The sequence below is a fragment of the Podarcis filfolensis genome, assembly GCF_964270895.1.
Source record: "Podarcis filfolensis genome assembly, chromosome: 15".
Lineage (NCBI taxonomy): Eukaryota > Metazoa > Chordata > Lepidosauria > Squamata > Lacertidae > Podarcis > Podarcis filfolensis.
The window spans coordinates 12611210-12632052 of NC_139618.1; the positions used below are offsets into that span (position 1 = coordinate 12611210).

General features: G+C 46.8%; 1 protein-coding gene across 4 annotated transcripts in view; it reads right to left on the reverse strand.

Annotated features, from left to right (window-relative positions):
* The window catches only part of COL26A1 (collagen type XXVI alpha 1 chain), a 105299-nt gene extending 84685 nt beyond the window's left edge, over window positions 1-20614 (reverse strand). For 2 of the 4 annotated variants that reach the window (XM_083587856.1, XM_083587853.1), the window contains exons 1-2: window positions 20074-20612; window positions 1711-1833 (exon numbers count right to left, since the gene is read on the reverse strand). In XM_083587856.1, coding sequence (XP_083443982.1) covers window positions 1711-1833; window positions 20074-20231 — 281 coding nt within the window. In that variant the 5' untranslated portion in view covers window positions 20232-20612. Of the gene's footprint in view, window positions 1-1710; window positions 1834-20073 lie in introns of all 4 variants that reach the window. The other 2 variants (XM_083587855.1, XM_083587854.1) reach the window with 2 other exon arrangements.
* Between the last annotated feature and the right edge of the window lie 229 nt (window positions 20615-20843).

Here is a 20843-nt window from a genome sequence, read left to right on the forward strand (position 1 = left end):
AAGATGGATCAGTTCCTTAATATTTTTTTTTTAAAAATCATAGACTCATGAGAGTTTGAAGTAGCCTCAAAAGTCATCTAGCCTAAGCCGGCCCACTTCCGATACAGCCTATTCAAGATCGTGCACCGTCCTTAAAAGCTCTTCCAAATGCCCAACTGAAATGCCCTTCCTTGCAATTTGGACTCTGGAGCAAAAGAAAGAAAATTTGCTCCATCGTCTATTTGACAGCCCCTCAGGATATTTAAAGGTGGCCATTGCGTGGCCTCTTGATCATTTCCCCTGCTTGGCCCATTGTGTTTGCCCTGTCTGCACCTTCTCCTTTTTAACTCTGTGTCATTCTTTCCTTGCCTGCTGCCTCCAGATGTTTTGGATGCCTACTCCCACCATCCCTGAATCTCAATCTTTAGCTGCGATCCCTGCATTGCAAGGCATTAAGACTAGATGACCCCTGAGGTCCTTTCCAACTCTACAGTTCTGTGAGTCTATGATGCGGCATGTACACTCAACATGCCATGTCGGGCCTGCTTTCTTATCCACTTCCACAGTGCACAGGTAAACTGCGGCATTCATTCCCACAGGATGGGGCGAGGACCCACCCACCATTTTGAATGACTTTAAAAGATCAGACAAATCTGTGCCTGTCAGTGGGTACCGTCAGGGCTGGAGTCAGACACTGGTCAGAATGGAAGACGTGGGGCTCCGTTGTCAGTGCAGTTAACTCTGTATTCTGCCGGGTTTCATAAATGGAGAGAGCGCTGCTGCTTGTGGGCTTCCAGTGTGAGAATGGCCTTTGGTCTGAACTAAAGGTAAAGGTACCCCTGACAGTTAGGTCCAGTCGTGGATGACTCTGGGGTTGCGGCACTCATCTCGCTTTACTGGCCGAGGGAGCCAGCGTTTGTCCACAAACAGCTTCCGGGTCATGTGGCCAGCATGACTAAGCTGCTTCTGGCGAACCAGAGCAGCGCACGGAAACACCGTTTACCTTCCCGCCAGAGTGGTACCTATTTATCTGCTTGCACTTCGTACTTTCAAATTGCTAGGCTGGCAGGAGGAGGGACCGAGCAATGGGAGCTCACCCTGTCGCGGGGATTCGAACCGCTGACCTTCTGATTGGCAAGCCCTAGGCTGTGTGGTTTAGACCTGAACTAGCAGGCCTGAACTAGCAGGTATTTATATACACTCTTAACTTCTTCACTCCCTTCAGAACCACTTTTTTATTATTACTACTATAATTAATTTATTAATTGCCTTCCAAACCACCATCTCAAGGCAATTTGCATATAAGATGATCAAAAATAGGGGGGGCGGGGTCAACCAATACATTGAAAACAAAAACTAAAACCTTAACAAGTGGACACTTGCAGTAAAGATGCCTTTATCCAGTTGGGAAAGACCGTCAAAACAACAAAGTCTCCAACTGTTTCCAGAAAGTGCAGCTAGGGAGCGACTATCATATCTCGACAGGGATGCGATTCCACAGGACAGGGGCAGCCACCCTGAAGGCCCTGCTCTGAGCTCCTGCAGAGAGGGCTTCTGAGATCTTTGCAGGAGAAACTGTCCCACAGACTGCAGTGATCTGGTGGGCGTACAAGGCAGTCTCTCAACTACTTGGGTCCTTCTCTGTGACGGCGAGCAGCCTGCCCCTACAACCCTGAGCAGAAAATCCAGCATTCCAACCAAGCCAGGAGAAGTTATTCAGACAGCGGTTACCTCACTAAGTTGGCACAAGGTCCCGGCCACCGGCAGCTTTGATAAACCCTCTGGATCACGGTCTCCGAGCCATTCTGCACCTGGCAGGAAACAGTCCGGGTGACCGTGTGTTGACACCAGTGCCTGCAGAGAGGAACAGAAGGCAAACTCGATGTCATTAAGGCCAAATCGCTGACTGCTGCAAATCAAGAAGGTGGGACAACAAGCACAGAACAGAGGGGGACTAGATATTATTAAAAATTCCAGTACTGGCTGGTCCACTAGGGCTGCTGCTGGAACAGAGCCCTCCCAAGGAGTCCAGCGCAGAGGCCATAGCTAAGCCACAGCCATCTCCGCACTGCCAGAACACATGGCTTCTGAAATAGTCTGGGTCCCTTTAAGAGCAGAGGCTCCGCCCATTAGGGAGGAGCTAGATGCTCAAAGGAAGCTGGAGGTCCAATTTAAGGCTCTGCCTAAGTTTTCTGGTTGTTAGAACGACATTCAAGCCTGCCTTGTCTCACTGCCAGTGTAGGTTCCCCTTGGGGCTGTCCAAGGTGCTACCTTACCATGCTTTTCACTGCAAGAAGTGAAGTTATGGGGAAGCAAGCAGAGGGCATTCTCTCTCTCTCTTTCTCTCTCTGCAATGCTTTCTATTAGTTTCATAATACTACTACTAATAATAATTTATTATTTATACCACGCCCATCTGGCTGGGTCCCCCCAGCCACTCTGGGCGGCTTCCAACAAAACACTAAAATACAATAACCTATTAAACATTAAAAGCTTCCCTAAACAGGGCTGCCTTTAGATGTCTTCTAAAAGTTTGCTAGTTATTTTTCTCTTTGACATCTGGTGGGAGGGAGTTCCACAGGGCGGGTGCCACTACTGAGAAGGCCCTCTGCCTGGTTCCCTGTAACTTGGCTTCTCACAGTGAAGGAACTGCCAGAAGGCCCTCGGCGCTGGATCTCAGTGTCTGGGCAGAACGATGGAGGTGGAGATGCTCCTTCAGGTATACTGGGCCGAGGCCGTTTAGGGCTTTAAAGGTCAGCACCAACTCTTTGAATTGTGCTCGGAAATGTACTGGGAGCCAGTGTAGGTCTTTCAAGACCGGTGTTATATGGTCTTGGCGGCCGCTCCCAGTCACCAGTCTAGCTGCTGCATTAGATATTACAAGTATTCCATTCATCTTCAAAACAACACAAGGTACACAAAATACAAAAAAAAAAAAGATCGCGAAGAAACACCCACAGTTAATGAAAATGTTCAACACCATATGTCTCCAGGATCTTACATCATGATTACATAGTCTTCTGCTTTTTAAAGGTGACTTCCGTCTACCTCACTGCAGGTCTTTTTTTTCCTTTTTCCAAGCAGAGGGCCTTCTCAGTAGTGGCACCCACCCTGTGGAATGCCCTCCCATCAGAGAGATAAATTACACAACCTTCTGTAGACACCTGAAGGCAGCCCTGTATCAGGAAGTTTTTAATGTATGGTGTTTTACTGTGTTCTGTTGGAAGCCACCCAGAGTGGCTGGGGCAACCCAGTCAGATGGGTCGGGTACAAATAATAAAATTATTATTGTTGTTGCTGTTGTTGTTATTAAAGGTGTCACATGTTCTTATCCTGAAGGCCCCCTCAGCAATCTGGCTGCCACATTCTGCACCAGCTGGAGCTTCTGAATCAGGTCAAAGGGCAGCCCCACAAAGACTGCATTTGGGAAACAAGCTTGTTTCAGCTCTCCCTGGAGATAGGATGAGCATCCAAATAAATATAATGTTGGCCAGCCCGTTTCAGATGCTAGAGAATGCACAGAGCTACTGGGAGGAAACCACAGAACCGACGTCTAGCACTACCTCTACTGAGAGGGTAGCTATCATTTTTGTGCCAATGAACCTGGAGGAAAGGAAACAAGGTGGAACGTCATCTAAGCAGAATTAAACTCCATGAAAAGATTTACCACTGGAGGGGACGGCACTCAAGCACTGTTTACATTGCCCAATGCACTTCAAAGCCTGCATCCCAGGATAAAGGATTTCCTAGCAATAAAGCAAGCCACCTAATTAAAAAGCTCTTCTCAGTCTGTCAGATGCACCCTCTAATCTTTATGGGAGTAACATGGCTTTGACCAGACAGAGCTGTAATTTTAAGACTAAGAGAGAGCCTTTTTTTTTTAACAACAACAACTTTCAAGTGAATAATGGAGTCTGCTGAATTTTCACAAAGCACATGGAAGAAGAAACATCCTTTATGTTAGATTTTTGTGTGCCCCAGATGTTCCTGTGCGATTCTGAGAGTCCTATCTAGGCAAACTTGCAAACCTGGAGGCTTCCGGTCAGACCTGGAGTTCAGGCAACCCTAATCAATGTCCAGGATTCCAAGGAGCCATGGATATGGAAGTTCCCATGACTCTCAGGGTCTGTGCATGATACCATGGTTCCCTACCTACCTATGGCCTGATGGTTGCATCCTGGTAAGTAAGAGGGAAAGAGCGGGATTTCACAGTAGAGTCTCAACGTGCAGCCCATCCAATTTTGGACCTGTATTGTTTTTCAATATCTGGAGTGTGCTTGGGGTTCTTTAAACCAGACAGCCTTACAGATAGAAAACCCCTTCACAGAGAGAACTTGTCCTTTGCATAGTAGAACACAACTCACAGTCGTACTATCAGGAGCGATGTAGACTTAACGCATTATAAGCAAGTATTCTTCATGCACTCGTGATTCTGGCATACCCGACAAAACAACAACAGGGAGACTGCCACTGGGTAGAGAAAATGAGACTGTTTAATTCAGCTAAGAGCTACTCAAATCTTTGTTGTGTCACCTCACCTCAAAAAGGATATTGAAGAGTTCAAAAAGGTTGAGAAAAGAGCAGCTCAAATGATAAAGGGAATGAAGTGACAGTCCTATGAGGAAAGATTGCAGGTGTCGACGACTTCTTAGTTTAGAGAAAAGACAAGAAAGAGATGACACGATAAAAGTTTATAAAATGATGTATGGCATGGAGAAAGTGGATAGAGAAAATGTTTCTCCTTCTCTCATAACACTAGGACTGTGCTGGGCCCGGGGGTAACCCATGAAACATGGTCCAGGCAGTGGCGTAGCGTGGGTTGTCAGCACCCGGGGCAAGGCAAGTAATTTGCACCCCCTAACCCGTGGATTTGCGCCCCCTAACCCATGGATTTGTGCCCCCTAACCCTAACCCCCAGATGTTGCGCCCGGTGCGGCCGGCCCCCCCTGCATCCCCTACGCTACGCCACTGGGTCTAGGTCCAGTCCAGTATCTGAAGGTTCCGACAGGGCCAAGGCAGGACACGAGGCAGGACACCAGGAAAGGATAGGTACAGGATCTCAGGCAGGATCTAGCATACAGCAATGTTGTTCCCTGGGGTGGGGTCCCACAGCCTTTTATCTTTGTCGGGGTAGTGTCCAGTCCTGATCCCCCAGTGACTGACCTCCCTGTTTTGCCCGAAGGCAAGCACTCCTTCTGTGAGTACTCAGGTCTCTCCTTCTCTCAGACCTTAGTCTCTGCAGCTCAGGAGAAGTCGGTGGGTTACTAGACCCAGGGGCCGCTTCAGCCTCCCCTGACCCAACCTGTAGTGGAGCAGGTGTAAGAGGTGGCCCAGCTGAAGGCAACAAGGTAAGCCCCAGGGCGGGCTCAGGACCCTAACTCGGCCCAACTGGCGTTTGTTGCAGGGGAACCTGTGCAGACAGGGACTCTTCAGGATCAGGCCCCAGACTTGGTTCAGATGATGCCTGAGGCGGACCGCGTCTCCTCTGGTTCCGAATCCGAGCCCAAGTCCCAGGTCATCACAAGGACTTGTGGACATCCAAAGAAGTTAGAATGATTCAGGACAAGTTTAAAAAAAAGGGGTCTTCTTCATGCAGCACATAGTTAAACTATGGAACTCCCTCCCACAGGAGACAGGGGTGGTCACCAACTTGAATGGTTTTAAAAGCCAGATTAGACAGATTCATGGAGGATAAGGCTACTGGCGGCTCTTAGCCCTGACGGCTATGCTCCAACCTCCACAGTTGGAGGCAATAATGCTTCTGAATACCAGCAGCTGGAAACCACGGGAGGCCAGAGAGTGCTCTTTTGCTTGAATCCTGCTTGCATGTTTCCCACAGGCATCTGTGAGAACAGAATGGCGGACGATATGGACCACTGGCCTGACCTAGCAGGCTCTTCCTATGTTCTTATACAGTGGTACCTCAGGTTACATACGCTTCAGGTTACAGACTCCGCTAACCCAGAAATAGTGCTTCAGGTTAAGAACTTTGCTTCAGGATGAGAACAGAAATCGTGCTCCGGAGGTGCGGCGGCAGCAGGAGGCCCCATTAGCTAAAGTGGTGCTTCAGGTTAAGAACAGTTTCAGGTTAAGAACGGACCTCCGGAACGAATTAAGTACTTAACCTGAGGTACCACTGTAATGGACTTCGGGTCAAGATGATGCAGCTATACATCTGAATAATCCCGCTTACAGCCCATCCGAAAGATACCTAGTTGTAAGGGAAGGGAGAAGGGTTTGAGTTCTCAGTGGCAGCTAGCTTTCTATATGCAAGGAATCTTTTTTTTTCTGGAGTGGGAGGAATGGTGCAGTTCACAACCACATGAGCTACACAGTCTGAAGTGGTACAGGCAAGATACTGGTTGACGTCTGTGAGTTGGGGGAGCGGGAATTCTCCTTTCCTTTAAACCAATATCTTAAAACAGCCCCACTGATGTGCAAAAGCGTTCCAAAGCCCTAAGACGAAACGGTAATGAAAAGACCTCCATCTTAGGTTTTAGAGATTATAGATGCCCCCCACCCCCGTCAACTCTATTACATACAGATGTACTGGTGCAAGAAAGTTAGGAACGCAGCTGGCCCCAGCCCAGGATAGCAACAGATACGCTGAGCAAAATGTAACAGCTCAGATTTCAACTCCCCAAGTGCACAAGCCTGCTGTGTCTTTCAAAACTATGTCCATCAGCAACTGATTTAACAAAAGCTTTACAAAAAAATGCCTTACAGGGTTCACTCTCTGCTCAGTGTTTATATTTATGGACTGGGCTACTTCAGTATAAGTGGGAGGGCTGCCAGGGTTTTTTTGGGGGGGGTTCTCAGTACCGTGCCCCCCTGGGGGTTCTCTGCTTCACCTGGGCCACTGCAGGAGCAGGGGAAGGAATTCAGTCCAGTTCACATTTAAAGGCAAATCTGCCTCATTTACTTTTCCAGAAACAATTCACGAACCAAAGCATGGCCAAAATTCACCCCTTTTCCAAATTTTACAGTGCAGTTCTCCGATCAAGCATTGTGCACTGAAATACTTACACTAGGGTAAAGCGTTATTACAATTAAATGCATTGTTATTGCTGTTTTTATTGTTAAATCATGTGGTAAATCACTGGTAGAGAGCATTTGTGGGATAAGCAGACATATGAGCCACTTCCTGCAAAAGGAAAAGTCCCAAAGCAATTCAGAACAAGAGTGATATACTGTTATAGGGATGGTGGGAGGTCGTCTGGATGATATCTTGTGTCCCTTCCAAACCTGTGACCCTGTAACAGAGGATAGGATCTACAAGAGGAAGCTGGTGAACCGGTCAGACCAATTCCTTGTTAAGTAATGGCCTTAGCTGGCCAGTTAAAAGTATGGAGTGATGGGGATGGGAGACACCATACCACAAGCAGGGGGCCACCACCGAAAAGGCGTGTTTTCATATTGCCACCCTCCAGACCTCCCGTGGAAGGGGCACACAGAGATTCTGGGCCTCAGTTGAGGAGTGCGTTGGGTCCAGAATTGGGTCTGTAAATGGGACAATGAGAATAGGTCTGTTCCATCAAGCAGATGGAGAGATGGGGATGTAGGACCACTCCATCCAAGCAAGGTAAAGATCCTTGAAATAAATGGAAAGATAAATAATATCAGGATCTGTGGCTCAAAGAAGCACATTTCTGTGCCTCTGCATGGCTGGAATGGATCTCAGAGCTGTGGGCTGCCTTTAAAGCTTTTGTTATCAACCCAAACAACTGCACCGAATTATCTCCTTGTTTTCCTAAGGAGGAAAGGTCTCTGTGCGATATTTAATGGAGATCAGCTCTGAGGGCACAGAAAATAGTGGGAGTGTTTTGATAAGGAGAGAGGGATTCCCCCCCCCACAACCACACCCAAGCTTATCCATAGTGTTTCATTCCAGAGAGATCTCATTTCTCTTCAAGAGGGGAGAGGAATTTCAATAAAAACTCAAAGGTCATTGCTTCTGAGGGGGGAAAGGGGGCTGGCTGAATTCAACAAAGACGTTTTGAACTTTTGCTTTAAAAATGCGGGGGGGGGAGCGGGAATATGGTGCTAGTGGTGGGAACACAGATTGTGAAGCTCAACAGGCTTGCACTACACCCAGCTTAATATCCTTGGTCCTTTAAATACAGGAAAGTTAAGTACAGAGGTCTTTTTGCCCTTTCTTAAATTGTGGCAGTACAGTTGTGCCTCGGTTTAAGTACTTAATTCGTTCCGGAGGTCTGTTCTTAACCTGAAACTGTTCTTAACCTGAAGCACCACTTTAGCTAATGGGGCTTCCTGCTGCTGCCGTGCCGCCGGAGCACAATTTCTGTTCTCAACCTGAAGCAAAGTTCTTAACCCAAGGTACTACTTCCGGGTTAGCAGAGTCTGTAACCTGAAGCGTATGTAACCCGAGATACCACTGTAGTTGGGTATGCAGATAGATATGAGGGCACGAATTGGTGTAAAAGATGACAGCTCTTGCTGCCAACTTGCAGAGAGGCCCTCGAGCAGTGATATTGCACTTGAACTATCTTGCTGCACGAAAAATCTATGCAACCCCCCCCCCAGCAATGGTTCTCAAAGTGAGTGGTACCGCCTCCTGGGAACGGTGGGATTACCTAGGGGGCGCTGGAGGTATAAATTACTATCAGACTTTGAAAAACTGGCAGTGCTATTTTTTCCTTTAAAAAATGTCTAGTGGTACTCCCATTTTCCTACTCATATTGAAATACTGCCAGAAGAAGAAGAAGAAGAGTTTGGATTTGATATCCCGCTTTATCACTACCCTAAGGAGTCTCAAAGCGGCTAACAATCTCCTTTCCCTTCCTCCCCCACAACAAACACTCTGTGAGGTGAGTGGGGCTGAGAGACTTCAGAGAAGTGTAACTAGCCCAAGGTCACCCAGCAGCTGCATGTGGAGGAGCGGGGAAACGAACCTGGTTCACCAGATTACGAGTCCACCGCTCTTAACCACTACACCACGCGGGCCAAACTGAGATTCACAACATGTTTAGGGGTATGCGTGCCCCTGCGTCTCCCCAGAAAAAAAAAGCACTGAAAACTGGTATCACCGGATCACATTCATCGATTTTGTTGAATTAATTCAACCAAATTGAATGGGACTTTATATAAATGTACAATTAATTGTTCCTGTTCTGAATTTTATTACTATCTTCCTTAAAACGGGTGGTGCAAATTGTTTCCTGGATAATGCTTTCCATAGGGTTGGGTAGAGGACATTGGAGATGAGTTTATGGAACCAAGGGAGCAGTGGCCCAGAAAAGTTTGGGGACCACTACTGTAATTAAACAAACAAACCATCTAAGCATGTGGCTATTGCTATCCTGCTGAAACAACCAAGAGAGCCCTTGATTTTTTAAAAATCCCTGGTCACAAGGCATGGCTATGCTCCCCTTCACACTCACTGCAAGGTAACAAAGAGGAATAAGGCCGAACGGAAAAGCGTGCCACACACCAGCACAACACACTGAAATGCACCCACAAACACACATACAGACAGGCATTGTAGGAAGAAGAACCCTTGCCAAAAAGCAGTGGTTCTTGCCAAAGTGAGGAGGGAGGGATGGCAGGCCCCACAATTGTTTCTCGCAATATCCGAGACACACCAGGGAATGCAGCACTTGTGCTAAAAGCAAGTGTTTTATTTCAGGCATCGAGTGCTAGTGAAGGTGTGCGTGAGTGTATGGGAGAAGTTACAGCCTCTCAAAAAGACCCTAGAGCTCTGGAGAAAGGTAATAATAATAAAGAAAAGATCCTAGAGCTGGGAAAAGGGGCAGAAAGGGCCAATCAAAAATATCAGGTGGGCAGGGTGAGTGGATACCTGTTTTAGTTTAGGAAGAAAAATCAGCCAAATTTGTTTAGTCCAAAAAAATAATAATCAGGCATTGTGGGGAAGGGGGATATTTTCGCCCTCCCTTTCAAAATGGCCCCAGGGTGGATGGCCCAAGATGTTGCTGAATTGGAGGCAGCAAAGCTTCTGAATACCAGTTGCTGGAACCTTAGGGGCTTAAGTGATGCTTATGGGTTTCCTCCAGGCATTTGGTTGGCTAATATGAGAACAGGATGCTGGACTAGGTGGGCCATTGGCCTGATCCAGCAGACTCATCTTAGGGACTTATGGATTCCAACTCCCATCATGCTTGAATGCTGGTCGTGTTGGCAGAGGCTGGCTGGAGCTGGGAGACCGACAACATCTGGGAGGGGGGTACAATATTGCCTATCTGTCTCCAAGAACTTGGGATCACGCACTTAAATCCATTAGAAGTAGATTTAAGAGAGGCAAGGGGAAAGCTCTGGGAGTTCTTTTTACTACCCAGACTAGATGAGGTGTAGTGGTTAGAGTGTCCGACTCAGAGTGGGGAGACCCAGTTTGAAATCCTTGCTCAGCCATGAAACACACCCTGTGACGTTGCAGCCAATCACAATTTATCAGATGGAAATACCTCACAGGGTTGTTGCAAGCCCCGTATTCCCAGGCGGTCTCCCATCCAAGTACTAACCAAGCGTGACTCTGCTTAGCTTCCGAGATCTGACAAGAGCAGGGGCATTCAGAACAGTATGGCCGTAGACACCTGTGACGAGCATGAAATAGGGCCGGAGAGGAAAGCCATTCAGAAACAATTCTGCCTCCGGTCCAACACCAGAGAAAGACTGTCACCATTGTGGCTAATAGTAGCCATTGGGAAACCTTGCCCTCCATAAATTTGCCCAATCCTCTTTCAAAGCCATCCAAACTGATGGCCATTGCCGCTTCCTGTGGGAGGGAGTTCCGTAGTTTAGTTATACGCTGCGTGAAGAAGTACTTTCCTTTCTCTGTCCTGAATCTTCCAACATTCAGCTTCATGAGACGTCCACATGTTCTTAGTATTATGAGGAAGAAAGAGAAACTTTTATCTGCCCACTTCCTCCGTGCCACGCAAAATTGTATAAGCTTCTCTCATATCACTTCTTACCATACTCACTAAGCTAAACAGCCCCCAAATCTGCAACTTTTCCTCCAGGGGGAGTGGCTCCATCCCCTTGACAATTTTGGTTGCCCTTTTTTGAAACTTTTTCCAATTCTTCAATACCCTTTTTGAGGTGAGTTCATTGTTGGGAAGGTGGGACAGAAATCAAACAAGCAGATAATACTGGCTTTCAAAGAGGATTCATGGGAGAGGACAGATCTATCAAGCAGCACCAGTAGTGAAATGAAACCTCCACAGTCTGAGGCACTGTACCTCTGAATACCGTTTGCTGCATAGCAACAGCAGGGGAGCACCAAAATCATTCCCCAGGTTTCTTGTGGAGGGAAACCTCTTTCTCATTCCCTGCAGTCCTGACAAAAATCAGGGTCTCCTAGAAGCTGTTTATAGTTGTAAAGGAAAAAACAGCACTTTCTGAAGGAGACTGTGATTTTACCAGGAATGGACTGCAAAAGAGATGTTTGGATCAAATACGTGAGACTTTTTGTTAAAGTGCTATTTTATATTCCTGGTTCTATATTTGGTGAAGACCCTGCCATCTGGCTCTGATGCCTGCTTAGCTGGGAGTAAGCACCACCAAACTCTAAGCAAGGACTTCTAAGCAGGAATGTATAGGATTCCACAGGGATTTCTGTTTTTCAGGACATTTTATACAGAACCAGGAAACAGCATTCCTTCACAGTGCCCAGGAGTTCCCAACTGCTGAAGCTGGATGGATTCAGAAGCCAAGTTCGTTTGTATGCTGCCCTTCCGATAATTTGCTTTTTGGCTCAGCCTGAGCAACTGATCCATTTAACTTGGCTCACGGTCCGGTTGAAAGTGTGTTTCCATGCAGCTCTTTTTTGTAAAAAAAATAATAAATGAATCCCAGGGTGTCGCGGGGAAGGTGCTGTATTTCTTCAAACAGTTGCTCCCCTCGCTTTTTCTTCTTGGCCTGGCTTACTCAAATGCTGTCCAGCCCACATTTCTGCACTATGTAATAAATGCATTTTTTAAAGAAAAAGAAAGAAAGGTTTGCTCGGAGCTTACGGGCAATCAAGAGCAGCTTATCTCTGTAAATGTGAAGTGAGAGGCACTGGCTTGTGTAAAAGCAAGTTCCCATCCTGTATTTCTTCATGCTGCTGAGTTATGAGGTGATTTGGTTCACAAGTTCATGGCATCTCTGAGGTTAAGCGCTTGGGTTAAAACCGCATCTGCCTATTCTGCTCTCCTTCTCCCATCTACTGAGTCCCGCTCAGGACAAACTTCTTAAAACAAAAACTCCCAGTTAACAGAATAAAAGGCCTACACCAGGGGTGCCATTGGGGGGGAGGAGCTAAAGGCCCCCCAACAAAATTCAAGGAGAGGGCCAGGCCTCCTCCATATTCTGTGGCCTGCGGCAGGCCGCCCCGCAAGTGTGCCAGGCCTTGCCGGGCCTACCCGTAGCTGTGGCAGGCCCTGCCAGACCTCCTCCTAATGCATGACATCAAATGTGTGTGCCGTGTGCATGACATCACACGCGCACGCTGCCCCCCCCCAAAAAAAGTTGGGCAGAGTGTGGTCCACACCTTATAGCCCACATCTTATGCTCTCCTTATGCCTCAGCTACACATATGTCTCTGAAATATGGAGATGGCAATACTAGTCTATCTTGAACAGCGTTTGTAAAAGTGAAAACAAAGCTGTACTTGAAAAGAGTTCTGGACGCTCAAAAGCATTATCTAAAGGCTATGTTTTCACCCTCTTTAGGACACAGCTGTATTACTAATGGGGTGTTTAATATTGAATGCATTGTTTGTTTGTTTGTTTGCTTGGTGCATTTATATCTCAGATTTCCTCCAAGAAGCTTAAAGCAATCTACATGGTTCGCCCCTTCCCATTTTGTCATCACAACAACCTTGTGAGGTGTTGTATGCTGGGATGAGAGACAGCAGGGGGTCCAAGGTCACTGAGTGAGCTGCATAATTTAAGGGGAACTAGAACCCTGGTTTCTCAGGTCTTAGTCCAACACCTCGACCATTACACCACACTGGATCTCTTTATTTTTTTAAAAAATATACTTTACTTTTAATTTAACGTAATTTACTTTTAATACAGAATGTTGTGGGCCAGGAGGCAGTCTGGGTTGCCAAACCAGCAGGGCTGAGCTGAAATATCCAGAATCGCCTGGCTCCCTCCAGGTGGCAGGGGGAGGGCTTGACTCTCCAGGTGAGCAAGAATGCCTTTAATTAATTCACTTTTTAATGAAGAACACTATACGTGCAGCTTACAAGCTTCAGCCCAGCAGGAGCTGGCTGCATATTTTTGCATAGGCTCCTTAGAAGGTCTGCTTTCCTCTGCTCCCTCCTCCCAATTAACCCCCATCTCCAAGGCTCAGTGGTGGGAAGGGGAAGAATCACAGGGGCCACCTCTGTGGCATCAACAGGGCTCATCCCTAAATCTCAGGTTTGGGCCCTGAAATCTGAGGGTCTGGTATGTTCCTGACCTGGCAACCCCAGAGGCAGAAACACTTCTTGCTGGAAAGTAGAGAGCTTTCCCACTTGTGGGCTGGCCACTTTGAGAACAGGACACTGGGCTAAATGGGCCTGATCCAGGAGGGCTCATTTTACATACCTTCCAACATTTCTCTGATGAAAATAGGGGCATCCTAAGGGAAAGCGGGACATTCTGGGATCAATTCAGAAACTGGGGCGGCCTCCGTAAATCCGGGACTGTCCCCTGAAAATAGGGATATTTGGAGAGTTTGCATTTTATAGTGTTTTCCTATTACGTTAATGACTTGAGAGGGATGCAGGAAAATCAGCAGAGATTGGCAGAACCCCGACACGACAAATTCCCAGGATAAAGCCGCCCAGGAGGCCGAGCCACTGCTTCCCATCAGGTCCGCGCAGCCACCGCGCCCGTTCAGACAGAGGCGCCCCCCAAAGCGGCAGCTCCTAATGTTTCCCTCGCTGCCCCCGCCCCGACCTCCTTCTCCATCTCCTGACATGCTCAGCTTGACCCACTAACTCAAGCCAACTGTGGAAAGGTCAAATGCAAAGACTGACTCCCAGAAGGGAGAAACCACATCAAGGAACTGGAAAGGAAAGGAGGGAAAGCGGGGGGGGGGGGGGAGAAAAGAAAAGAAACAGCAGGTCTCTCCCCCAGGCCCACCACCCCGCAAGCCTTCAAGTCTGGCAGGCGCAGATGGGGGGAGAAGGAAACGAGGCGAGCTTTACGTTTATTTATTCTGGAGCCAGACCTGAACAGGAGCCAAGCCGTCCCGTGCCAGCATATAATAAGAGCTCTGAATTGGGTAGGTGGGTCTCTCACACACAGACACATGCTAACTTTTTGTCAAAAAGTATCATGTTTCTAGACCTTTTGGTTATGAGATTTCTGGCAGGGACCATTTCCCCCCCGGGATAGTCAAGTGGTTTTCTTCCTTTTTTATTTTTAGGGGAGTTCTTAGGAAAAACCCCTATTCTCCTCATAGGGTTACAATTCCCAGAATTCCCTGTGAAGAGGGATTGACTGCTTAAACCGCTCTGGGAATGATAGCTTTGGGAGGGGAATAGGGGGTCTCCGTGCAACTCTCGGCACCCTCAACAAATGACAGCTCCCAGAATTCTTTGGGGGAAGCCATGACGGTTTAAAGTGGGTGGAAGAGTGATGTAAATGTGTGGTTCAGATGTGGACAACAGCACAAAATCCTTGGCTTGTGCTCGCTGGCTTCTCCCTTCCCTCCGGTGATACAGGCCACATTTGCATTTAAAGATGGAAGATTCGTACATTTGTACAATCAGTTTGTACTTTCGATTCTCGTCTTTTCCTCCCAAAGCGGGTCAGCCTTAGGAATGATTTCTACAAGGCTTCCTCAGCTCCAGGTCATTGACAACTTTAGGCTGGTTCATTTAGGCTGGGGAACTTAGATCTTTTCAGAAGCAAGGTATGGGGTCCAGATTCACAGCTGTTCTCCGAAATGTTGGTAATGCTTGTTCTGGAAATTAGAGGTGCTCCCTCTACTGGAAGAAATGATATTCCAGGCTCATGACTTCCACTACAGCGATATCCACATTTTCCACCTTGGAGAAACTCTTTGCAGATCACATCCAGGCCGATGACAATACCCAGCACCCTCGAATGCACCTCACAAAGGCCCATCAGTATTGAAAACTGCCCACCCTCCAGCAGATGGCTACAAGCCACCGTTTTAAAATTCCCATAATGCCTTGGGACAATGGCACACTAGGAAACATAGGAAGAAATACTTGAGTGAGTGACTGAATAATCAATCATATATAATGTGGAGTTGGAATGGACCCAAATGTGTGAGTAGTATATAAATCTGTATAAATATATTACTTACAAATATATAAATTACAGTCTTCGTCAATGTGTTGCCCTTCAGCTGTTTTGGACTACAACTCCCATTAGTCCCAAAATACCTGGAGGGCACCAGGTTGGCAAAGGTTGCCCTAACAGATTGAAAGTTACTGATCTAAAGCAAAGAACCTGTGTGCAGAACTGTTATTGGTGGGTCTGGCTGATTGATTCCCTGTGTTTTAAATCAGAAGCTGCCCCCATACTTGGCACTAATAGGCCAGGAACAATGACATTACTAACCTCCTCCGTCCCTCCTATCTGAGAATTTTAAAGTTTTTTTTTTTTTACATTTTTATTCTCTTTTAAAGGGGGGGTGACACAAATGTATTTAATATCAATTTATATATTTTATTTTATTTTTTGTTAATGACACTGTGCATTAGGGCATGTTATCTTAGTGGGTGAAATTTCATTTTTGCAAATTTCTTTGGTGAGGGGTCTTAATAATTTGTTTTTTGAGTGTGAGGATTTCAAATTTGCTATTATTTTTTGTGAATGGACAACAGTTAGCTTGGGAGAACATTTAGCTTGGTCAGTCTACATTTAATGAAGATGCACATAAACTGCTTTTGGAAAACCAAAGAATTTTACCTTCTGAAAATAATAATAATAAACAATAAAAATAATATTAATATATAACTGCAAGTACTTGGCAATCATTTTTAATGATTTCTATGTAATTTTACAGACGTTTTACTTACCAAGGAAAACTATAACCAAAATATCTTTTGAATTCCCAAGTCATGTTACAACTTCTTAGCACCCCTCGTTTTTGGAAGCTGCAAGCTCAAAAACTCAACATACCTTACTGTGTGTATCAACTTTTATTGGTCTGTTGCCTTAATCATAAAATCATAGAATCATAGATTTGGAATGGACCCCAATGGTCATCTAGTCCAACCCCCTGCAATGCAGGAATCACAGCTAAAGAATTCCTGACAGATGATCATCCAACAACCTCTGCTTAAAAACCTACAATGAAGGAGAACCCACTACCTTCCGAGGGAGTCTGTTCTGCCATTGGGAGCCATTGAGAGCCAGTGTGGTGTAGTGGTTAAGAGCGGCAGTCTCGTAATCTGGGGAACTGGGTTCGCGTCTCCGCTCCTCCACATGCAGTTGCTGGGTGACCTTGGGCCAGTCACACTTCTCTGAAGTCTCTCAGCCCCACTCACCTCACAGAGTGTTTGTTGTGGGGAAGGAAGGGAAAGGAGAATGTTAGCTGCTTTGAGACTCCTTCAGGTAGTGATAAAGCGTGATATCAAATCCAAACTCTTCTTCTTCTCTTCTTCTTAGCATCAGAAAATTCTTCATAATGTTTAGACAGAATATCCTTGTAACCTGAATTCAGTGGTTCAGGCATATTTGTTAAAAAACAACAACAACTCAACAACTTTTGGGTTTCCCTTTAAAAAGCTGAACAATTTTGTGGTCTTCCTTTAAAAAGCTCAACAACTTTTGGGGTGTCCTGGTTTTTACTTTTTGAAATTTCGCAACCCTATCTCATATAACCTATCAGTCTTCTTTTCCCCAGGCTAAACATACCTGGCTCCCTCAACCATCCTTCATAAGGTGTCATGGAGTGGCTGGATGCAGGGGGGGGAACCAGCTGGGGAACCCCCAAGGGAACTAGGCTCAGAGCCAGGGGACTGGTGGTTGGACGACAGTGAGTGGTCAGAGGGAGAAGAGGGAGCAGAGTAAGGGGGAGGAGGTGTCAGAAGGCCAAGAATAGCCTGTGGCCAAGAGTTTCTTCACCCATTTTAGGGACTTGGAAGGAGAAACTTGCCTGCAGAACACAGTGACCTACTGGGTATATATAAGGCACTTGGCTGGCAGTTCTTGATGTAGCTTGGAAGTCAAAAGATACTGATACAGTATTTGTAAACGGATAATGTAATTATTAGTTTTTCTGCCTGCTGCCACTACCCCGAACAACCAGTTACAGTATATCCAAATAAAAAACATATCCCTCATCTTCAACCTCAGAAACCACCATGCCAAATTTGGGGGTGGTCTATTCAGAGGTGTCCAAGCCAGCACAATTTGGTGCCCCATCTTGATTCAAAATGGCCTCCAACGGTTTCAAAATGTAGGGCAAGAATCACATGATCTTGGGGACCATTGTGTCAAATTGGGCAACCATACCTTCAGAGGTGTCCAAATCAGTGCAGTCTGAAATGGTTCAGTAAGCCATTTTGATTCAGAATGGCCCCCATTGGTAACCAAACATAGATGAAAACCAGTTCCTCCAACTCGAGAAACGCCACACCAAAATAGGCACCACAAAGTGTTCAAATGCATAGCAAACAAACACGTGGATAACTATCTATCTATCTATCTATCTATCTATCTATCTATCTATTTATTTATTTATTTATTTATTTATTTATAGCCCGCCCATCTGGCTGGGTTTCCCCAGCCACTCTGGGCGGCTCCCAACAGAATATTAAAAACACGATAAAATATCAAACATTATTAGACCTCCTTAAACAGGACTGCCTTCAGATGTCTTCTAAAAGTCAGATAGTTGTTTATTTCCTTGACATCTGATGGGAGGGCATTCCACAGGGCGGGTGCCACTACCGAGAAGGCCCTCTGCCTGGTTCCCTGTAACCTCACTTCTTGCAGTGAGGGAACCACCAGAAGGCTCTCAGAGCTGGACCTCAGTGTCCGGGCAGAACGATGGGGGTGGAGACGCGCCTTCAGGTATACTGGGCCGAGATAATGCACAGACAAAGCATATGCCTGCAACCAGCAAGATTCCGTCATGCTCAGTTTGTGTGCACATGTGTGCACATTCCCCTGCTGGGAAAAGGCATGCACAGCCAAAGTACAGTGCAGGGTTGTTTGAAAGTCCTCTTGGCACCTGACTCTTGGCATCCGGGTCAGAGCCCGGATCCACTTGGCCCATTTTGTTTTGGGAATCAGGCTTTGGCTGAATCCAGTGCACAACCCTATTCATTTGAAATCAAAATGGCATTTGACGGTAGCCTAGCCTAGCCCACAACCTGCTGCTCTGTCTCAGGAACTGCCACCCTAAACTGAGTGGCAATATCTTCAGAGATGTCCCAATCAGCACAGGTTGGAACAGTTTTGTCCAACATATTGATCCAACATGGCACCCGATGATTTCCAAACACAGGACAAAACCCACTCCTCCATCTGTAGAACACCAAACTGGGCGGCACTATCTTCAGAGACCTCCTGAGCAGCACAATTTGGAATGGTACGGTCTGCCATCTTGATTCAAAATGATGCCCAATGAAATCCAAAGTTAAGACGAAAACGGGCTCCCCCATCTCGAGCAGTGTTGGGCCAAGTTTGGGGGTGATATTTCAAGAGGCCTTGGAATGCACAGAGAGCAGATGAGCAGACAGACCACTTTCCAAATTGGGGATAGGGATGGGGGAGAAACTTGACCCATCTCACATTTCAAGGAGAATCTATCTAATTGGCCATTTCCAAAAGGTTATGCGAACCAAAACCCAGCCATCCTCCAAAATTCATGCTTCTCCAGTCAAACATGCATATGCCATGAAACAGTATTAACAAAAATACTGTACGTGCATTTGTGTAAATAACATTTTAAAATCCATTGGATTCCTGCATTGCAGGGGGTTGGACTAGATGTCCCTTGAGGTCCCTTCCAACTCTACAATGCTATGATTCTGTGGTTATAGAAGGGGAAATTGTTCTGTGAAAAAACTCACATTTTAGGCAAAATTGTATCTAAAAAATATGTGTATTGGGAGAAATTAACACTAACACACTGACGAATTCTTTATGAGGACTTCAAAAAAATAATAATCACAGACTGATGCAGAAATGGAAAGGACTTGAATTTAGGACTGGAAAACAGAGAAAGGCACCCATCCCTAATAAATAATGACCAGACCCTTAAAACATGGCTTCATTCACACTTTTTACAGCACAAAAATAACTCCACCTCTACTGCTCTCAGCCAATCAAAGGTCACCTGCTCCTATAAAAACCCCGCCCATTCTCCTTTGTCACTCCCTGTGCCTGGAACTCCCCGCTATTTCCTCCAGGAATTGAAATGAATGAGTGGAGGGGGTCAAATGAACATGGAGGTAAGACCTGGGCGCCTTTGCTCTTGACAAAGATGGACACTGGTGGTGGTTCAATACAGAGACTCACAAAGCAACAGCAGCATCCCCATCCCGGATTGAGCAGTTTAGGAGCAAAGCCTTCTTTATGATCTATTTGAATTGAGGATAAGATTCACAACACAAGCCCCTTCAGGTTTATTGAGAGACAGTGTGGTATAGTGGTTAGAGTGCCAGCCAGACTAAGAACCCTGGGAGAGGAGAATTCATATCCTGCTTTTTCTCAAAGTAAGAAAGCTCACTGGGTGAACTTAGGCCAATCAGTGCCTCTCAGTCCAGTCTACCTCAAAGGGTTGTTGCAAGAATTAAAATGGAGAGAACCGCTGGATAATTAACAACAACAATACTGTCCAACTGACTATATACATGGGGTTTTTTCTGCAAAAGTTGTTATTCTCATGGTTTTGCTAGTTTTCAAAACACCACCACCCCCAGGCTGTCTCCTCATCACCAAAAGAAAAGCCACCATGAAAGTTAATGCAATCTTATATATATAGTATATGTCTGCTCAGAGGTAAGTCGCACTTCAATGGAGTTCTGGAGCTTACTCCTCGGTAAACTAGAATAGCAGCCTCCCATCCCCAGCAGTGCTCCTGAACTTCGCCTTTCCTCGCTCCTACAGACCACCCTGGGATTTGCTGGGAAGGGAAGCTTGAGTCACTCACCGGCGATTGGCAAAGCCATTGCCCGACGGCCCTCCGGAACTCGGCTCCGGGTAGTTGTGCTGCAAGGCCGACGCTGGGAACTGGTAGAGGAATCCCGTCCCGAGGGTACATCCCCAAAAGGAGAAGCAGAAGCAGCACCAAAAGAGCGCCAGCGGCATTTTGGGAAGGGCCGCTCGGCTTGGAGAAGCGCTTTGGACGGCTGCAACCTGGGCGCGCAAAAGTGGCGAGGAGGTCTCCCAAAACCGAGCCACTCAGAGGCGCATCGTCCCCAGGCTGCGGAGGGCCCCGCGCGGGAACGGGGCTGAGAGAGAAAGAGACCAGAGACAGGAGAGGGATTTGCCGTCGGGGGCTCTTGGTTGTTTGGGGGAAGAGACGGAGGCTTCCCGGTGGCCAAAGCGCGAACTCCGTGCGCCCTGGGCGCACAAGCAGCCTGCGGGTGCGTTTTCAAACCAGAGCGAGGTTGCTTCGCAGCGGCTCTCTCCGAAAGGGGCGGGAGGTAGGGACGTGAGTGGGGGGGCTTCGGATTAACCCTTCAAGGGCGTCGTCGTCGCGGCTGCTCCAGCAGCAGCTGTCTTGGAACAAGCCAGGAGTGGCGAGGCGGCACAGCAGCTCCGGGAAACTTTGGAATGAACCTTGCCTGAAGGCGCAAGTCAAGTCTCTTGCTCCTTTAGGGGGAGGGTGGCCTTTCCCCCTCTCGCCTGCATGTAAATACTGTTCTTCTGCCACTCAGTAACCTCAAAGTAGCTGACAGTCAATCATTAATAATATGT